This window comes from Lissotriton vulgaris, chromosome 1_1 (genome assembly GCF_964263255.1).
Source record: "Lissotriton vulgaris chromosome 1_1, aLisVul1.2, whole genome shotgun sequence".
Taxonomy (NCBI): domain Eukaryota; kingdom Metazoa; phylum Chordata; class Amphibia; order Caudata; family Salamandridae; genus Lissotriton; species Lissotriton vulgaris.
In genome coordinates, this window is record NC_141685.1 from 713,293,478 (window position 1) to 713,313,142 (window position 19,665).

The window sequence follows — 19,665 nt, forward strand, 5'->3', positions numbered from 1 at the left end:
GTGGGTGGCACAATATGTGCTGCATGCCCACTAGTAGAATTAATTTCCAGGCCCTGGGCAGAAGTAGTAGCAAATTACTAGGAACTTACAAGTACATTGAATATACTAATTTGGTATAAGCCATTCTGCCCATGTTTTAAGGATAGAACACAAGCACTTTATTGCTGGTTAGCATTATGTAAGTGAGTAAGTAAGTAAGTAAGTAAATTCTTTATTGTATGATTAATAAGAATCTTTGCAATTGGTATAAAAGGTGCTTGTCTTGAGCACTTTTGCAAGGCACATAAAATAGCAAAGGTAAAAGGAGTAGATTTCATTACAGTCACATTCGTATAAAAGCATTTCAAGATTTAGCAATAGTGATAAATTTGTAAATAAATATGTGCATAAAGAATCTTGTGCTATCTTTAAATAGAGAAGAATTAAAATCCCAAGGATTCCTATGAGGCACTGTCAGTGTGTAATTTCTGTGCTTGCTATAGCAGGAAAGAAAAGGACACTGTCAAACATTCGCAAATGAAAGTTCTTTTCATGTAAGGGTTTTTTCGCAGGTCATAGTTATAGCAGAAAAGAAAAGGACACTGTCAAACATTCGCAAATGAAAGTTCTTTTCATGTAAGGGTTTTTTCGCAGGTCATAGTTATTCCGGATCATGGACTAACGGCTGGGTTTAGTGCGGTATTTGCTAGTTTCATGAAGCAAACCAGTCTGCAGGCTAATTGAATGTCCTCCCCGTTAAAGCATGCCAACAATGCCTGTCGACGGGTTCGCAGACGTCTTTGGTTCCACATCTGTGTTAGTTGTTTCCTTCGTTCACTGTATAGGGTTTTGCAGCTGCATAACAAGTGCAACACATCCTCTTTTGGATCTTCGCAGAGTCTGCACTTTGTGTTGGATTCCGAGCGTTTCCACGGGGGAAGATGTTCTTTTGATGGTATTACCCCATTCTCAAATGCAAGAAGGATTCCTTCACCGCCCTTGAGAAGCCAGTGCCTAGATAGGCCTTTGGTTGGGGCATGGTGTAGCTCTGAATCACGAACCACCCGTGAGTCCTACTGGTTAGTGCTGCTTTATCTTCTCCAGAGATTGATACTTCACAGATTTGTTAACGAGCCGTTTGAAGCATTTGTGTGTGAAGCTTGTATCCCAAAGGTCTGTTAGCGCAAGGGTGCTTATTGCTGCTTGAAGATAGACCATTGCAGGGCTGTCCATATTTCTTTCCAGATCTCTCCATAGGTAAGTGTTCAGGGTGCCCGTCTCAGAGCTCTTTACTTTGTGCCAGCATTTTGCGTAAGCACCCTTACGTGCTATTTGTTGTTTCTGTAGGCCGAACTCAAGCCTTAGTTGAGCTGGCGAGGTGTACTGTGGGAGACTGAAGAGTATTAGCATTGATTTTGCTACTATTTGTCTAATGTGGGCTCGTCTCTCCCTCTCATACATTCGCTACCATAGGTTATCGATGGCAGTAGTCTTGCTTGTAGAACGTTTAACAGAGGGATTAGATTTGGGCCCGCTATTTTGTTCTTAATGCTCTTTAGAGCAATTGCCAGGGATATCCCTCTGGTCTTAATAGCCATTTTTTGTTGTTTGAACGAGCCTTTTGAGTCGAAAATGATACCCAAATATTTATATTCTTTGACTGTTTCCATCTTCTGATCTCGCAGGAACCATTGTGGGTGCAGCTTTTTAGATTTTTGATTTAATATCATCGCCTTTGATTTCCCCAAGTTTATGCTTAATTCGTTGTTTTCTGAGAAATTACTCGTTGTATTGATGAGATGTTTAAGGCCAATGGGGGTTTGGCTTATTAGTATTAAGTCGTCCGCGTACAACAGGTTCGACAAAATGAAGCCCCCTAGCTTTGGGGCGTATTGATTGCATTTATCAAGATCGTTGGAAAGATCGGACATAAAAAGGTTGAACAGGGTCGGTGCGAGGAGGCACCCCTGCTTCAGACCTTTTGTGGTAGTTATTTTTCTTGATAGACAGTTACCTGCCCCCAGTTTTATTTGGATCCAGGTTTCTGTATGCAATAAGATCAGTAGGTTCAACAGTTTGGGGTCGGGGTCCCAGCTTGAGAGCTTAGCCCAAAGTTTTCTTCTGTGTATGCTGTCGAATGCAGCTGAATAGTGAATGAAGCAGATGTATCGCTGTTTTTTGTGTTGAATTGTAGAATCTATTAGCAGGGAGAGGGCCAAAATGTTTGTTGATGTCCCTGTGTTTTTTTGGAACCCGGTCTGGTTAATGGGGATTATGTTTTCCTTTGATGCCCAAGCTGTTAGTTCTTCTAGTAAGAGCCCCGAAAAATATTTGGCATCTATGCCAATAAGGGCAATGAGACAATCATTTTTTGCTTCGCTCCTGTTGCCTTTTTTATGGATCGGGCGATAATTGATCCCTTCCAAGAGCTCGGGATTTGTTCAGCCACCCAGATTTTCGTGAAGATTGGGAGCATTTGCTCGCCCAGTAATTTGGATCTTGCTTGTAGAGGGCGGGGGAATTCCGTTTGGCCCCGAGGCTCCCTCTTTCTGACCTTTCGCAATTCTCCCCTTAATCTGTGTTGTTGAGCCTGGGAAGTTGGTCTCCTCGGCTGGGGGCTTTTGGCCCTTCGTTTTCTCCTCCCAGATGCCTGGGCTTTGTATTATTTTATCAGTTTCGTTGTTAAAGTGGTTGGTTAGATGTTTTACCCCGGTCTCTTCCGTTATGTGGGAGTTTATTCCAGGGGCTTAGGATACTCAATTTTGTTAACGGTGTTCCAGAATCTCGCGCTGTTGTTACTTCTTGCATCATAAAGGAATTTCAACCATGTTTTGTCTGTGGAGTCCTGTTTTTATTCTTGTTGGCCTTTAATGACCGCAAGTCGGTCAGTAGGTTTTCGTCACTACCGTTTTTCCGCAAAGAGCGGAGTGTTCTATTAATTGCTGTTTTTAATTGCATTAATTTGGAGGTTCGGGCTGTCTGTGGCTGAGTTTTTCGATTACTTGTCAGCCTGGCGTGTTGATCTTTTAGCCTCATTGGTGCATAGATTTCTTGTGAGGAATTGCTCTTTGAGTTAGCTAGACCAAAGGTTTTCAGAAAGGTTTCCCAGGCGGTTATGTTGTTATCATTGCATAGCTTAGCACTTTCCCAGCAGATCCTAGCATCTTCCGCGAGTTTTTCTGGATCGCTTGTTTTGCATTGGATTCTTTTGCACTTTGACATGAGCGTTAAATTTTGCATGTCAGTTGAAATTGTTTGTGCTGTTCCCTGTGCCATCAGTGTCAGTTCTTGCCGGAGATGATCGCTGCAATCATATGTGCCAATTTTAAAATCATGTACTAATGGGAAAAGTGAGTAAGATAGAAAGGTGTAGTCTATCGCAGTGCTTGAGTTGAAGTTGTGTAAGGTTACAGCTTGGGGTCGATCCGCCGGAAATCGGCCATTTATTGAAATGAGGCCCAGATTTGTTAGGTCATTTAATAACTTTTTAGATAAAATAGTTTGTTTTCCCCATGGGCACTCGTCCAAGAAAGGGATACCCCTTTCGTGTAGTTGGTCTTCTTTTGGGTGGTTGTTTCCTTTGCTTTTAGAAAGGAACATATTAAAATCTCCTGTTACAATAAGATTCGGGGTTTCTCCTTCCGTTATAAGTTTAGTCAATTCTGATACCAAGGACTGTGCACCGTTTTTTTTGCCTTTCGGGTGCAAATAGGTATTGACCACGATCAATGTTGTTTATTTTTCTCCGCGGTTGAAAATTCCAGCTGTACTACATTTATTCCATTATCTATTCCCGATGTGTTTTTACTCAGCAGTTCTTTTACTGTTGTTATTGTTTTTATCGAGATGTATGTAGTTAGTCCTCCTTTCTGGTAGCCGAACTTTGAGATTCTGCTGTCTGGGAGATGGTATGTCTTATAGCCGTGGAGGTGAAACGACTCTACCAACCACGTTTCTAGTAGTGAAATTAGATCGTACTGCTGGAAGTATAACAATAGATCTTTGTTTGTGGTTTTTGGACCTAGTCTGTTTATGTTCCATGAACACAGTTTTAGCGATGGCTTTGATTTTGACACTTTCCTAAATCGTTCTTCAGACTGTCATGGGCCTATATATCTGGTGTTAAAGGTTTTTGCTACCCAGTCCCAGTCTTGTATTTGGTCCGGTTCGCCTTTGTTTCTGCGTCCCGGGAGATCTCTGTCCTTTCGCTCGGCTGAGCTGGTTAGCAGTAGTAAAGTGTGCATATTCCAAAGAGCCAACAAAAACAAATTCAGTAAACAAGAAGATGAAGGCAAAACAGTTTAGGCTTGACCCTACAGAAAGGTCGGTGTCCAACAGCAGTAATTCTGTTTTGGAGAGTGAGTGCTTCACCCACTGTACACCTAAATTGCCAATTTTTCTCATTGGGCATTTTCCTCAAATACAATGCACCCTGGCCTGTGCACTGTTTAGGACTTACTTTAGGCGTGATGTATATGTATTAAAATTGACATTTTAGGCCTGCCATGTCATGTTGGCAGTTTAAACTGCATACAGGCTGCAATGGCATGGCTGAGGCCTGTTTTAAAGGGCTACGTAAGTGGGTGACACAATGAGTGCTGCAGGCCCACTTGTAGAATTTCATTTACAGGCCCGGGGTACCTGTAGAACGACATTACTAGGGACTTACAAGTAAATTAAATGTGCCAATTTGGTTCACGTCGACTTTGTTTTAACACCTTGGCTGCTAGGGGGTTTTCCCCCCCGGTGCTGCATTCAATGATTTCCCATTGTTTGTGACAAGGTCAGCTCGTCATAAGCACAGCGCAGGTAACACCCATGACGAGCTGACCTTGTCATGAGCACTCAAGGAGTTAAGGAGTAAGTTTAGCAGTGGTGGAGTGCACCGAGTCCTAAAGCCAGCAAAAATGACTTTTAGCAAACAGGAGGGGAAATCCACACCAAAGGGAATCAGACGTCACAGTCCAAAACATACAATATTAAGTAGAATTCGGGCTATAGCCTCTGATGTGGATATTTTGAAAAAAAAATGCTTAAGGCAGGGACCATATCACAGATTTGCGTTTCAGTGTTGGAACATATCAGTCATATTAATTGTGAAATCATGAAGTTTCTGCAATATTTGAATTTGCCGACAGCAGAAGTGGTTGTTGGCATTTAAATTTGCTGGGCAGATGCCTATTGAAATAATACTGGCAACAATGAAAAATACATACATAACATAGTACAATATGGTATTAAAGAAGCTCCTTATAAATTACCTTGAAAAGGTTCCCTTTTTTAAAAACATATTTTATTGGGGTTTTTTCGTATCATAAAACACATTCGCAGTTGTGCACCTCATTCTCAACAGTCTTTTAATTTGAATAACCAATTAGATTCATTTGCAGCCTCTCCCCATTAACAAAACAATATCCGCCCCTTCCCTCTTTGAGTCAGTACTGAGGATCTGATTACGATGCTGGTCGTACAACTTTCTGACCGACTTCTTGTCGGAAACGGTTCCGACCGACTGGCGGGCGTAGGTTCTGACCAATCGATTATGATGCTTCCGAACACCGTTCGGAAAATCTCTCATTGACTTCAATGAGAGCCTGTGTTCCAACCGCCAACACAGGCTGCCATTGGAAAAAGGGGTGGTTTTGGAAAACCTTGCACTCTGTGGCAGGCACACCATGGTGCCTATCACACTGTGCATGGTTCTACAGAGGGGTCCCTTGTGTACCCTCACAGCCCCCAAACTGAGACCTCTGGATGAAGGAGGGTCTGTTAGGGGCCCCTAAAGTCAGTTTCCGACAGCCTTTATGTGTTGGACGGACCGAGTCAGAAAGGTTGTCGGAATCTGACATCTTAATCGGTCGGTCGGAAAAGCTGTCCATTGAGCTGCACAAATCGGATCCGATGACTCGGAGTTTCCGAGTGCTGGTCGGAACCAAGTCAGAATGACCGAAGCGTTACCTTTCCATCATAATCGGTTAGTCGGACATTTTTCCGACTCTGGGCCCGCTTCCGATGTGGTTTGGAAATCTTCCCGACCGAATGGAGTTGGGAATGGTTTCCGACCGACTCGGATTGGGAGAGTCCAACTGACCGAGTACGATGCATCTGGATGCCTCCAGTTACAATTCGGTCGGACTCCCATTGACTTCAATGGGAACCTATGTTCCAACCGAATGCATAGGCTCCCATTGAAAAAAGGGGTGGCTGGGGAAAATCGGGCACCCTGAGGGGGGCACCCCCTGGTGCCTGTCACACTGTGCATGGCAGGTAAGGGGGGATTCATGGGTACCCCCATGGGCCCGATTGGTAAGGCTCTGGGTGCAGGGGGGCCCACTAAGGGTCCGCACAGTGTGATTCCACCTGCTGGCCTTCCTTACCGCATTGGAATCGGACCTTCGGTTGAAAACATAGGATCGACACGGTTTAGGAAAATCCGAATGCCGTTCGGAGCCTTTCCGACCGTCATCGTAATCATTCCCTTATTCTAGTATATATCATATCTTGCGCCCTGTTCTAATGCTCTGTTATAGCGTGGGAGGAGATAGGTGGCTCATGGAGTGCCTCAATTCCCTCTAAGTCTCTATAGCGTCCTGGAACAACAATAGCTTTCCTTACTGACAGATCCTCAGTATAATACCATCATGAAATTCAAGCATCATTGACAAATAAATGTTTATGTGATGGTGGCAAAGCTACCAACAAATTCAAACAATGTTGGCCTTGCATGATCCACCTACATTAATGAATTTAGAGCAGGTAACACCTCTGCCATAGATTTAAAAAGTCACATTTGGCAGCTTTTAGGAACAATACTGAAATTCAGGTAATAAGAATGCAACCAGAATTGTAATATTTATATCAAATAAAAGGCATCCCTTGAGAATTAAATGAGTGACCCATTGTGGATGCAATAATTCTTGCACCTGACAAAACATGACATGGAATTGCAAGTGTGATCATTATCACCTATTCTGAGGTTTGACTGCAAAAAGTTGCCATAACACGCATGTTTTAGTGAATTCTGCATGTCCCGGTATTTACTGGTCATTTCTTCCCAAAACAGTTAATCAGGTATGACCTGCCGAAATTTACCTGGGAAAAACCCAGAAATCCGGCATGTGCGGCGACTGTAGTTTTGTTTATTCAGTTGATACTGTAGCACCTGTGCTTTATTGAACCTATTGGTATTGTATGGGAATGAGACCTAAGTCTTGAGCAAGACTCACATATTTTTTTATCTATATATCATAAACTCAAACCAATGGGAATTGTAGCACTTTACATGAGCACCAGCTACATTACACAAAGTCACATAAATTTTCTTTGGGGGGTGCACAGGAGATTAATTGATTTTATCAGAACCACTGAATGTTCATTTTGTCGCAGCTGTGACCCCTGTCTTGCCTCTTGAGACCCATGTCATTATTGTATTTGCAGCCCCTGGCCTCAGAGGTGCCTAAATCATTGCCAGGAACACAGAGTCAGCTCATCCTTCTGAACGTCGGCTTGGGCTTCATTATCTTTGCTTTCAATTTTTTTATTACACTAATAGCAAATAATGTTTCATTATTCGCTATTAGTGTAGTACAAAATGGTGTAGAATTAGCTGGAAGCGGAGGTAAGTAATCAAAAAGCTTTAAAATATATGTCATGTGCATGCTAGCAGGTGATTTTGTGTTTACGTGAGAGAGGGTGTGTGTAAGTGTGAATGTGTCTGTATATGTAATATATGTGTATGAGTGGAACTGAAGATCAAAGGGTGTTTGATGTCGCTTCCGTTACCCCAGGCATTTTAGTGAATTAACGTTCATGATCCGACTCAAACCTAGTTCCTCAATTCCAAAGTCAGCAGCTCCGGCTATAAGGCCACATCCAAGGGCAGCTCCTCCGCTGTGGCGGAGGAATATGTCGCCCCGCCAAAATGTTGCAAAAGGAAAAATAAAGCGACACTCTTTTTATTTTTCCTTTCCTAGCGAGTCTTGAGGGCAGACGTGGTGGTGGCAGGCACTGAGGGAAGTGGTAGTGCCCTCCGATCACTGCGCAGGATGGTTTGGCCTGCTATCTCAGGCTGGTCACACCATCATGCGCAGTGAGAGCTCTCTCCAACCCAGCAGCTCAGTCTGGGTTGAACAGAGCAGGCACAGACTTGCAGTCTGTCCTGGAGCGCAGATCAAAGGTGCTTAGGCCAATCCTGAAGCTGCTCTTATGCGCGAGAGCAGGTTCATGATAGGTCGCAGGAGAGGTGAAAAGGAGCAGAAGAGCGCAACGGGACAGCTGCAGTTAAGTTTTTTTATTTCCCCTCTGACTCCTAGAGTCCCGTCCCCCATCCCTCCCACATCACCTCCCCCCAGTCTCCCCCCCAGCCCCCCCCCCCACCCTCCCTCCACGCCTCCAACTCCTGGCACATCCTCTCCCAAAATGGTATATTAATATATGTAGAACATAGTTCTTGACCCGAAAGGCGCAGCGCTGGCAGATACTGGGCTTGTAGCGCTAATAATAAAAGAGATTGATTGACATTATAATCAGCCCTGGTGGATTATTCTTTTGAGGTATCCAGTGCATATTGTATTGTTTTGTAGCATTTATATAATATTTCATTCTTTCGGAAAGTGCTCTTTTTTGCATCAGTGTTGACTGTATGGTCGGAAAGACACACAATGGGACATGTACGTGGAGGTGCTTGACATTTGGAGAGGTGCTTTAAATATGGTGCCGCAGAGTCACATGCATGAGCATGAGCTGTTAAAAAATAATGTGAGGCGAGGCTTAGTTTAGGGAACTTCAGAGAGCTTACCCACACACACACACGTAAATGTGCAATACTCCTGTAATGTAATGTAATGTAATGTATGTGGTCTTGTAAAGCGCACTGCTGCCCTGAGGCGTTGTGGCGCTGTAGACCGCTGGGGAACCCGTCCTGGCTATCCCTGTGAGATGGTCCCTACTGGGTATCCCCGGCGAATGTGGGGGGCCGTTGTAGAGATGAGGCAAGCTAATGCCCAGAGTTGCCGAGTGTGATCCCTGGTTAGAGTAGGCACCGAGGCGAGAATTATCGAGTCCGCTGACCCTGGTCCACGACCCTGCCGCGTCGGGAATTGAACCCTGGTCCCAGGCCGTTCTCTGCTTCCGGGTCTGCCGCCTCTAACCAGTGAGCCACACCACTCCACGACAATTCACAGGCCTTCTCCTCCCCCTCCGCAGGGACAAAACGACTTTAATTAATTAAAAGTGTTTTAAAAATATACAGTCCTTTTTAATGTGCCTTTATAAACAAGTTGATTGGCTGACTTTTATCTAGAGTGAAATTGTGTTTTGTGTTTTCTAGGCCCATCAGGAGAACTACGTCGATCCAGAGACGGGATATTTTGTATTCACCAAATTTGCTCATTTACAAAGAGGGAAATGCTGTGGATGTGGTTGCCGACATGTAAGTAGTATGCCTCCTCAACATCATGAAAAAATACCCATAAATCAGCTTTCTTCAGTGCTCCCAGTGGTCTATGAAGCACATAAGCATATGAAACTGATTTGTGGGCCCAAGTGCACTTTTATGACATTTGAAAGATATTCTAGTTCAAACGTAAATTGGCAGTCATATATATAGGTGTACAGTAAAACAAAATAATTTTATTTCCAAAGAATTTCTTTAAGATGATCATTTCCTTTGTTACACCGTAAATCAAGTTTTAATGTGGGAAAGAGCAAATGTAAAAGAATTGGGTTTTGTGATACATTACATTAATGGTTTATGTAGTAAGCACCAGACTGTGAAGAGAATATGGAAGGCAGGAAATTCATTGACAAAATCTGCAACGTGTTCTACTAAATTACCGAGTTTTTTATTTTATTATGCCATAATAATGCATCGAGAATACTATGAGGAGAAGTATGTCTAGGTGATTATATTTTTACTTTCATACCATTAAATCTACATACTTTCAAAATGTATGTCACAGAGGTATGCAGATGTGGAGTTAAGAATATTGAATCGATATTAGGAGTCGATATTCTGGATTCAATATTTTTCCATTATCATATTATTTACCTCAATATGTTGTGATGTGGCATTTTTGTGGTGTGCCAGGGGATGCTTTTTGGTAATGTAATCTGAGTGGCATGTTTATCAGTGTATCATGATTAGGGGTCCCGGTTTTATGGTATTTTTTTTTTTTTTACATTTCTGTCTGTATTCATCCATATTTATTGGTATTTATTCATATTTATTTTGTGTTTCAAAAATAAATGTAGCTGTAAAATGGTATATTTCCACATTTATTTAACTCTTGGACATGCACTTAAACATGGATGCCTGTCACATTTTAGCAAACCAGGCAGCCACGTATAACACAAGACTTCACTCACAGGTACATATTAGCGTCATTCGTCAAATATATGTTAACATGTGCCTGTATTTAAGGAAATCTCATCCTCTATTTTAACCTTCCATGTTGTCTGCCTGCGTAGCTGTTGCCTAGAATTCACGAAAGACAGCATGGGAAGTTTCTCACAAGAAGCACAATTTGTTGTATTTTTCTGCTTTTAAAATACTTAAAGACAGGAAACACATTCTTTTCTTTCTGTATTTATCTGCAAAAAACAGTAGAAACGGAAAACCGGAAGCCTTAATCATGATATGCTGTTGCTGGAACTTTGAAGTGTTTTTATGATTTGTGCATGCACTTCACGTAGACTTTAGGGCCGATTCACAAAGGGCTTCCGCACTCATTGGCAAGGTTCTGCGGTAGTGGCGGTGGTCCAGCACATATGGCGGGACCTCCGCAATGGGTAATTGCAGTACGGAGGCCCTGCCGCTAGTACGGGGGCCCCCGCAATGACTGCAGGGCCTCTGTCATGAGTGAGGAGGCCCTTTATGAATTGGTTCCCATGTCTTTAAGAACTTTGCTCAATTGCTGCAATCCAGCTTTTAACATGTTATACCATTTGGTGCAAATAATGTTTACTATTTGACGAATGCTCTCAGACATGTATGTTCGGCTTGACTGATTAGGTCATTTGGGTATTTTCTTCAGAGGTCAAAAAAATGAGTAACATTGAGCTGAGTAACAAAAAACATCAGTATTCAGTGGCAAGAATATTTGATGGACAGAATGCAGAACAATGTCATACATTCACCTCAGTACAGAGATCTGGGCCCAAATCCATTGTTTTTTGCTCCCCATGCAATTCCAGTTTCCAAATAGGATATATACAACATAGAAACCTAGGGGTCTCAGAGAGAGGGTATTTGAGAACCTCTAAATAATTATCTAGATGCCTAAATTAGTACATCAAGATAGAGCCAAGACTAACTAGTTTTGACATGGGACGTGGAATTCCAACAGTGGGCCACCAGTGATTGGAGAAGAAACTCATTTAAGGATTCCCATCAAAGTCTTGTAATGATCAATATTATCACTTGGTTATCCTTTAAGGGTTATGTGTCTCTAGATCATTGAGACATTGATCGTACCCTTTGTCAAAAATGGGGTTCCGACCCACAATCACTATAGGACCATGTGACTCTGATCTGATGGGATCAAGTGCAGTGCAAAAAATATATGAAAGTGGTGAATTTATAATAGGATAGAGAACCACAAGGAACATTTTATTGAAAAGGGCCTCTTTCTGTTAAAAACAAGAACAGTGCAGAAATATATGTACCGTGCAGTTTAACCAAATACCTGCATGGGGGCCAACATGTTTCAGCCTTATGGGAATGGGACCCTAGGCTTTCTTCAGGGCCTCTGTTCTAACTTATAAATGCTACTGCGTGTAATGCATAATGTGCAGAAATGATCCAAAAATAGTGAATTACTATAAGGTAATAATAAAAAGGATATAGTTTTCCGTCATCTGTTAATACTCCTCCGTGTCACCTGGTCTGTCAAACATCCAGTGTGCCCGGGGACCAGACTTCACCTCTCCTGGACCTGGCTCAGGAACTGTGAGACCCCGCTCTGTCCGTCGTTGCCTCTGGCTCTCTCTTTCATCCTGTCCAAGCAATCTATGATTGAATTTATTTTTGGGTCAAGTTTCTTCAGACTGTTTATCATGTCTAGAAGTAGACTCCCCAGGTCCAGCTCTTTGAGGCTGTCCTGCAAGTTGGGGGTCATTGTGATGTCTAGGTGTAGGCTCTGTTTGCAAAGACTTCCTGCCCGCCGGGCTTCAAATGTCAGTCTACCCCTGTTTGCTTTACAGATTTTTCCATATCAACATTGACATGAGGCCATGGTCACTGAACCGTGATTGGATCGGCGAAATGTGATGAGTGGAATCCAACGAGACAACGGGCACCCCAGTCTGAGCCTGTGGGTTCACATCACCCCCTCAGGTTAAGAAAATGTAGATGAGGCAGACCAGATTCTAACCATGACCAGGATATTAATGTGTTAGAGACCTTGTGTAAATGTTGGAGTCCAGGCATGAATATCAATGTTCCTGGTCTTAGCTCAGATTCAGAAGTGTCCCAATACTGCAACAGCCCTACGCAGCCAGAGGAGAACTGCCCCGGTCAGAGGCCAGGAGTCCCAGGTCATCCCCTGTCCCAAACATGACAGATGAAGTTCTGATGGAGGGTTCTCAAGTGCGCAACAGCCTCTGTTTCTCTAGCCCACAGTGATGCCTCCTTCACTATGTAGCTTGGATTAGCAACAGTAGTGGGGATTCAAGCTGGATTGCCATCCCCAGTTGCCAGAGCCTTGCACAACTGTGGCCATCTTGAAGCTGTGCCCTCTGGTGCTCCATGGAGGGAGAAATTTAGGTGAAAAAAGGAATGACTGATATGCCATGTAATGGTTGCATGAGGTACCGGTTGGAACTTTTTTATTTTATAATGCCAGGTGGCCTACAAATGTGATGGTTTTGTATTAAGAAAAATAATTGCTAATTCCTCTGATACTGTGTGAGTTTTTTTCCTGGTTGACTCAGAGAGAGACAAAAGGGAAAGGCACTACATAGAAGTTTCCCTATTTCTAACAACAGGATCCACTGACTGAAACCCATTCCCCCTTTACCCAAATAACAGTGCACCGGAAGGTCTAATCAGCAATCCTCTGCTAAACAATTTACTATGGAATTTCTAAAAGCAGTCCTGTCTTCAGGGTATTTCATCCGCTCATACTTCAGTTCATGTGCAGGGAACTGACTTTTATAGTTTCCCCCTTCATTCTAAAAACATTTGAAGTTAGTGTGGGAACTTTTCATTGTATATAGAATGTGAAGGCTTGAGCAATGCCTGGAGATACCACTTTGTCACTATGAACAAGAGGGCCTGAAGTAGTCCGATGCTGAGTGAATTGCCCCCTTATTATTCTTAGTCTTGGAGATTATAGTTCTGGGATACAGGTATTACACCGATGGGGAAGCAGAGGCCAAACAATCTATTAATATACAGAAACATTCTTCCTTTTCTTAGAATAGCGAACACTTCACTGGATAAAATATTGTATTTGCACACACATTTCTCAATCGTAAAAAATACAGTAAGATGCTAAGTCAAAACTACAAATGTTTAAAACCATTAGAAAGTCATTGGTGATCATGATGCAAATTGTCTCAGTTTTTTGAGGAACAGAATTAATAGCACTTGTTGCTTTTGCAATACATGTGCCGTCAGAAGTCCAAATCATTAAGAAAAAAAATTCACAAAAATACAGCATAAAAACTAATTCTAAAAATCCAGTTTACTGGATAATAATGTGGGCATGTTTATTTTCTCCGAATTGAATTCAGTTCCTGAAAAGAAAGGACATTTTCAGGTTTTGAAAGTTTGTGCCTTTTGCTATTCCTTCTTTTCAAAATTGAGGTGCTGTACAGAGTGTCATGATAAATGTGGTTGCTGCTGAACTATATTGTAGAATAATACTGGGTGAGGGCCCACAAATGAGGAGATTTTTAAACACCCTGAGTTTTGTCAGAATAAATAGTACAGGGTATGAATTTTGGCAATGAATGCAAATGTTTATTAACAAGACCAAGTTTGATAATAATATATCAAGCACTGGTTATCATTTAAAGAGCTAGCAAAGAGTTAGAAAGCAAGGCTGTTGTCATATGGTCCCATAGGCCTCGGGCAGTGAACACCACCATTTTTGCATGTTAATTTTTAAAGTTGACATCTTTCTTACACAGTGACATTTGACACACAGTTGCTTGCGTGCCCATCTGGGATGATATTCTCTGAAATGGATTTGCTTACATTGACACATCTTCGTAGGCATATTATCAGGACCTTGAACATTCTGTACAATGACTTTAGTTCACTGCGTAAAATATTGATTTTTGTTTTTGTCTGCTCAGCGACAGCTCTGCAAATGTAAAATCACTAATGACGGCCTGACTGGAGCTCTGGTATGGTAAGATGGGTGAAGTTTTATTATATAAGCCACATCAATCCTTTGTTTAGGCAGAAGATCATTTGGCTGGCACTGTCGAGGTAGACCCATGCCAGAATTCCAGTCCAGCTGAATATCGTCCTGAGAAGGGCGATGACCGAATGCACACTCCCAGATGAAACGTACTTTCAGGGAAATAGGGAGTTAGACCACTCTGAGGTATTATGGCAGATCTGCACCCTCTATGTACATTGGGATAAGTTATGCAAGGTAGGAGTATATATATATTTCATTATATATATTCATATAACCAATGTAACAGCACAATGGTTGAACTGTTTATTTTCTTTGCCATTCTCGTAATGCTGATTACTCTGTTTTGTTTCTTTCTGTTAATCATTGCAGTGCACGTATTTTACACAAGAATCCTATTGCTTCAATAAATGTTTGAAATGCCAATTTGAGTATTTCCCTTTGGGCATGCCTGAGTTACCAACGAAAAGCGTTAGACCTGTTTCCACGATTTCTTTGGGGAGTCAGGGTTTTCATGTTCTGGGGTTGCAATGCCATCCGGGACCTTGTATGGGTACTGATGAAGCACTGTGAGCTAGACAAGACTAAGGTCAACATATCTTGATGGAGTCCACATACTCAGAACTGCATAGTTTTGAAGTTATGTTGTCCAAACGCACCCTCTTACTGAAATATTATGAGCCGTACAACATTGTACGTTAGGACTCACTTCGCAAGGTGGGCACCTACATTCCTCAATGGTGAACTTAAATGTTTTTTCTGTAAACTGATTTGTGTGTGTTATACCTCGATTCCTACAAGTGCATCCCCTCCTTAGCTGCTCAGCCAGAATGAATGTGATGACTGCGTTGAATGTTAGAATGCCAGCTGAGAGAGAGAGTGGAATGTGTGTGTGCCTGCTTGTGTGGAGAGAGTGACAGTTGGAGAGAGTGGGCTGAGCAGCAACCATGCTGCTCCTGGTGGGACCTCTATAAGCCCTGTAACTTACTTCTACTGAACCAACCAATAAACCTTCTACTTATGTTATACCTCCTGGCTACCTCTGGTCATCTTTGGAATTTACCTCACAACATTTGGCGACGATCTGGAAGAAACCCTGCGTGCTTTGGCCACAAGACTACAGAAGGTGAGGAAACAAAATTTTACAGAACTTTATATGTTCAAGAAACTACTTAAAGAAGAGCAACTTTAAAAACTAAGGAAAAGAACTCCTACCGAGTCCCATCAGTGTCCTCCAACATCTGGACAGCCTACCAAGGGTGCTTCACATTCCTTATATTTATGGATTTATACTTCAAAGGAAAATAAATACAGCGTTAATCAGTATACGTTTAAGACTGGCTTACTTTCAAAATGCTGCCTACCAAAACGTGAACCTGGCATAAAAAAAAATGTTGACAATCTTTAAACTACTGTCTTCAAACCACTGCCTTCAGCAGAGTCTAGCAGTGTGTTTAAACATTTGGAGATGCCCTCATTTGCAACCTTCAGAAACGGTTACGGCAAACTGTATTACCTTTTGGTGGGTAGAGAGCACCATCGACTCTGAAACTTGTTGTCATTCACCCAATATCGGAAGACACCGTTCATCTTTATTCTAGCAGAGCTGCAACTATCATCATAGGCGTTGATTTGGCATAAAATAACTTATCTACAATGGTTGGAAATGAGCGCTCCCTAACAGACACGACAAGCTCCATCTACTATGGCTGCTTATGTATTTCAACTGACATTACAGAATCTGCTTTCCACCAGATTGGCAGCTACTTGACAAGAGTCGTGTATCTTGAGTCATGTGCAAGTATGGAGCTATACCTATGTCGTGGGTGAGTTTTTTTCTGTGTTGGTTTTTGAACTTTGAGCCTTGCTGAGGGTGTGAGGCATTAGCAATTCGAATTGCTGTTTGCTATTTGAAAATGTTGCGCGTGGCTTCCTCAGCATGCTCAAGCTCACCTGCATTTCCTTGCGAGGCGTCTCTGCTTCCGTGCCTGTCAGAACTGCTCCTGGATGCCTGTGTGCACAGACGCACTGTGAGCCACCCGGTGCGGCGTCATGAAGCGTGCCGCCATATTGTGTTTCCACCAGAATCATGCACCTAAGCCACACTGTCTTCCGGTGTTCACTCCGTGGTGCTGCTTCTGCCAAAAAACGTTTGTTTTCCTTTTGGGAGACAATAAAGTTTTTTCGAACAACACCAGGACATCATATCCTGTTAATTCTTCAAGTGCCTGCCTGCTCAGATGCTCTGTGGAAATCTAGTAGCACAGCTTAATGAACAGACATGTTGCACTGGAGAAAAAACGTTTGGGACTAACTTACAACAATTGCAGAGAAGTATCCTTGAAAATGGAACTTCGGTGACAACTTTAGTTGTTTTAGTTTACTGTGTTACAATGGACAGCCTTTCTTGACATGTGTTTTGCACTGTGGTTACTTCTTATGTTTACATGCTTTCTTTGTCTGTAATGTATGCTTTATTAGTTATACAACAATGTTAGTGACATCTCACAGCAGTGAGTTGTTCACTCTACATATTACTTACATTATGGTTTCCTGTGACAGCTCATAGAGAGTTATGCTTCGCCTCATTGTTATTTGGTGAGTTTAAGGCTCATTTTAAAAAAAATCTTGTACATTAAGTCATGTGTTATACGCACTGTGTTAGTTTACTTATACTGTCCTTTACTCATACTTTATTTGAGTATTTGCCTATGTGGTATGTATTTAGTGTGAGCTTTATGCGTTATTGATTTGGCTGATCTAGACATTTTCAGAGCACTACATTTTAACTTTTTCTCTTGGGTAGTTGTGTATAGGAGCTGATCTCCATACACGTGTTCTATTCTTCAGTGTGGGTGGTGCGCACAACCTTTTCACTGTCTTCACCCTACACAGTTTTTTTTATGTCTAGCATTAGTGTTACACATGCATCACCCTTTACATATGTTCATCCAGCAGTGCACGTTGTTTAACTCTCCTTACTTTTGTTGTGTTTACACATCAGTTTGTGGTGTGCAATGGGCTGTGTACCCATATTTTGGTTTGTTATGCAAATTAGGCAGTGTACCCAGTTTTTACTTAGAAAGGCGCGATGGGCAGTGTACCCATATTTTGGCCTGTGTTTGAAATGCGCATTGGGCAGTGTACCCACTCTTGAGTTGGAAATGTGTGATGGGCAGTGTACCCATATTTTGGTCTGTGTTTGAGATGCATATTGGGCTGTGTACCCACTCTTTGGTTTGTAATGTGCAATGGGTCATTTACCCTATACTTTTGTGCCTTTGTGCGATGGGTTATTTACCCTATACTTTTGTGCTTTTGTGCGATGGGTTATTTACCCTATACTTTTGTGCCTTTTTGCAATAGGTTGTGTACTCTATATAGTTCGTATATGAGGCGTGCAGAAGAGGGTGAGTGCCTGGGTATTTACATCTCTCCATTGTCCTTCACTCTCCCAGCCCTGCACTATTTCCTCTCTTGTGTTGTGTGTAGAAACGTGGTTGGGATGTTATACTTTTTGGTGTCCCCTTTCCCCAGCCTTGAGTTACGCTACTGCCTTGCACCTTTTACTCACATAACATTTTCTGTTTATATTCTGTTTCTCTTCTTCCTTCACTCTTATGATGTTATACTAGATTGTTTTACACGCAATGTTTTACATGCAACGTTTCAATTATTTCTTTTTTTTTTCCAAGGGAACGGGATGTGCTATCTTGTAGCTGTTCGCACTGTTTCACCCTCCCTTCATTCTAGTCACTTTCCACTACCTATTCATTTCTTTCTTCCCTGTCACTGTACTTTCATTCTTCCTCTGATATTTATTGTGTGCCATGTTGCAAGTATCATTTTTATGTTCTTGTTCCAATGTTGCAAATGATTGTGGTTTATTGTTGTCCAAGGGAAGGAGACGCGTTATACCTTTATTCCTACAAGTGCATCCCCTCCTTAGCTGCTCAGCCAGAATGAATGTGATGACTGTGTGGAATGTTAGAATGCCTGATGAGAGAGAGAGTGGAATGTTGGTGTGCCTGCTTGTGTGGAGAGAGCACAGTTGGAGAGAGATAAGACCTGTAACATACTTCTACTCAACCTACCAATAAACCTTCTACTTGTGTTATACCTCCTGGCTACCTCTGGTCATCTTTGGAATTTACCTTACAATAGTGTGCATATCATTGCATTTATGATTCATTTGCATAAGTAAACTATTAATAAGGAGTTCCACCTGTGCATCCATTTCATATTAGTTCTGTCTAAACTAGTGATTCTTTACCTGTGGTCTGGGGACCTCTTGTAGTCCGCAAAGCCTTCTCGGGGGGTCTGTAACTGCTTAGAAAATTGAATAAGTAGATTAATAAAGTATATGAAAATGAGGAAGCAAAAATGTGAGTTGACATTTTTAAAACATTCTTTAAATGTGAAAGTGGGGGCTAAATATTACGTTATTAGCCCCAGATTGAGTTGTGGGAGCAAGTGCATCAAACAAAAGATAGTATAGATGATGAGTGGTATAAATTAAATTTATAAAAGCTCTAACCCTGCCATTAATTTAAAACAATATACAGCTTTTTTTTTATTTGTGAGCTATATAAAATCTTTCATCATATATTTATTTGTGTGATGAATGCTTGTTTTTGTATTTTTATGATTTGTTTTACCTTTCAATCATCGAAAAAGGTTTTGCGGGGTTCCCAGCTGCCAGTAACCACTTAGCGGGGGTATCTTTGGATACCAATAATGATTCAGGGGTGGTCACCGGGTTCCAGTAATGAATAAGTAACGAGCAACAGAAGTCAAAAAGATAAAAACCACTACTCTAAACTGCTAGTTTTAGCATGCAGGTTGTTATGCAGTGAAGGCAGAGCATAAATGTTCTCTCTCCTTGGACAGGTCTTTTACTTCGTAGACTCCTCGAGTCTCTGCTCCCTCCTCCCACAGGGACTCCCTGGATATGTTAGCATGCGGCTTAAAAATCAAACCTAACCCACACCCTTTTTCATATTCTTTGGTGATGTTGTGCCCTGCCTTTAGCTTCAACATACCAACAATTCAAATGTCATATGGGAGCCAAATCTCAGGGTCTCAGCATGTCTGTAGAAACCGATTGCTGCCCATGTGGCAGTGTATCCTTTACTACACCCATTGAACAGCCATAGTGCGGGGCTGTTGGGCCCAATCAGATGCAGCCAATATCCTGCATTTACTGCCAGAGCTCCTCCTTCCCTGGCTCCTACTGCAGTACGTCACTGCTCTCAGGGCTCAGGACTGTCCATTGATGCTCCAGTCTGGCCACGACATCAAGCTACAATTCCTACAG

The 19,665-nt window shown here is 42.1% G+C and overlaps 1 protein-coding gene across 2 annotated transcripts in view; it reads left to right on the forward strand.

The window, feature by feature from the left end:
• The window catches only part of C1_1H1orf53 (chromosome 1_1 C1orf53 homolog), a 112,415-nt gene that overhangs the window by 72,035 nt on the left and 20,715 nt on the right, over positions 1-19,665 (forward strand). Inside the window, exons 2-3 of one of the 2 annotated variants that reach the window (XM_086954837.1) lie at positions 9,308-9,409; positions 14,387-14,553. In XM_086954837.1, the coding sequence (XP_086810963.1) occupies positions 9,308-9,409; positions 14,387-14,494 (210 nt within the window). In that variant the 3' untranslated portion in view covers positions 14,495-14,553. Of the gene's footprint in view, positions 1-9,307; positions 9,410-14,386; positions 14,554-19,665 lie in introns of those variants that run through there. The other variant, XM_086954845.1, reaches the window with a different exon arrangement.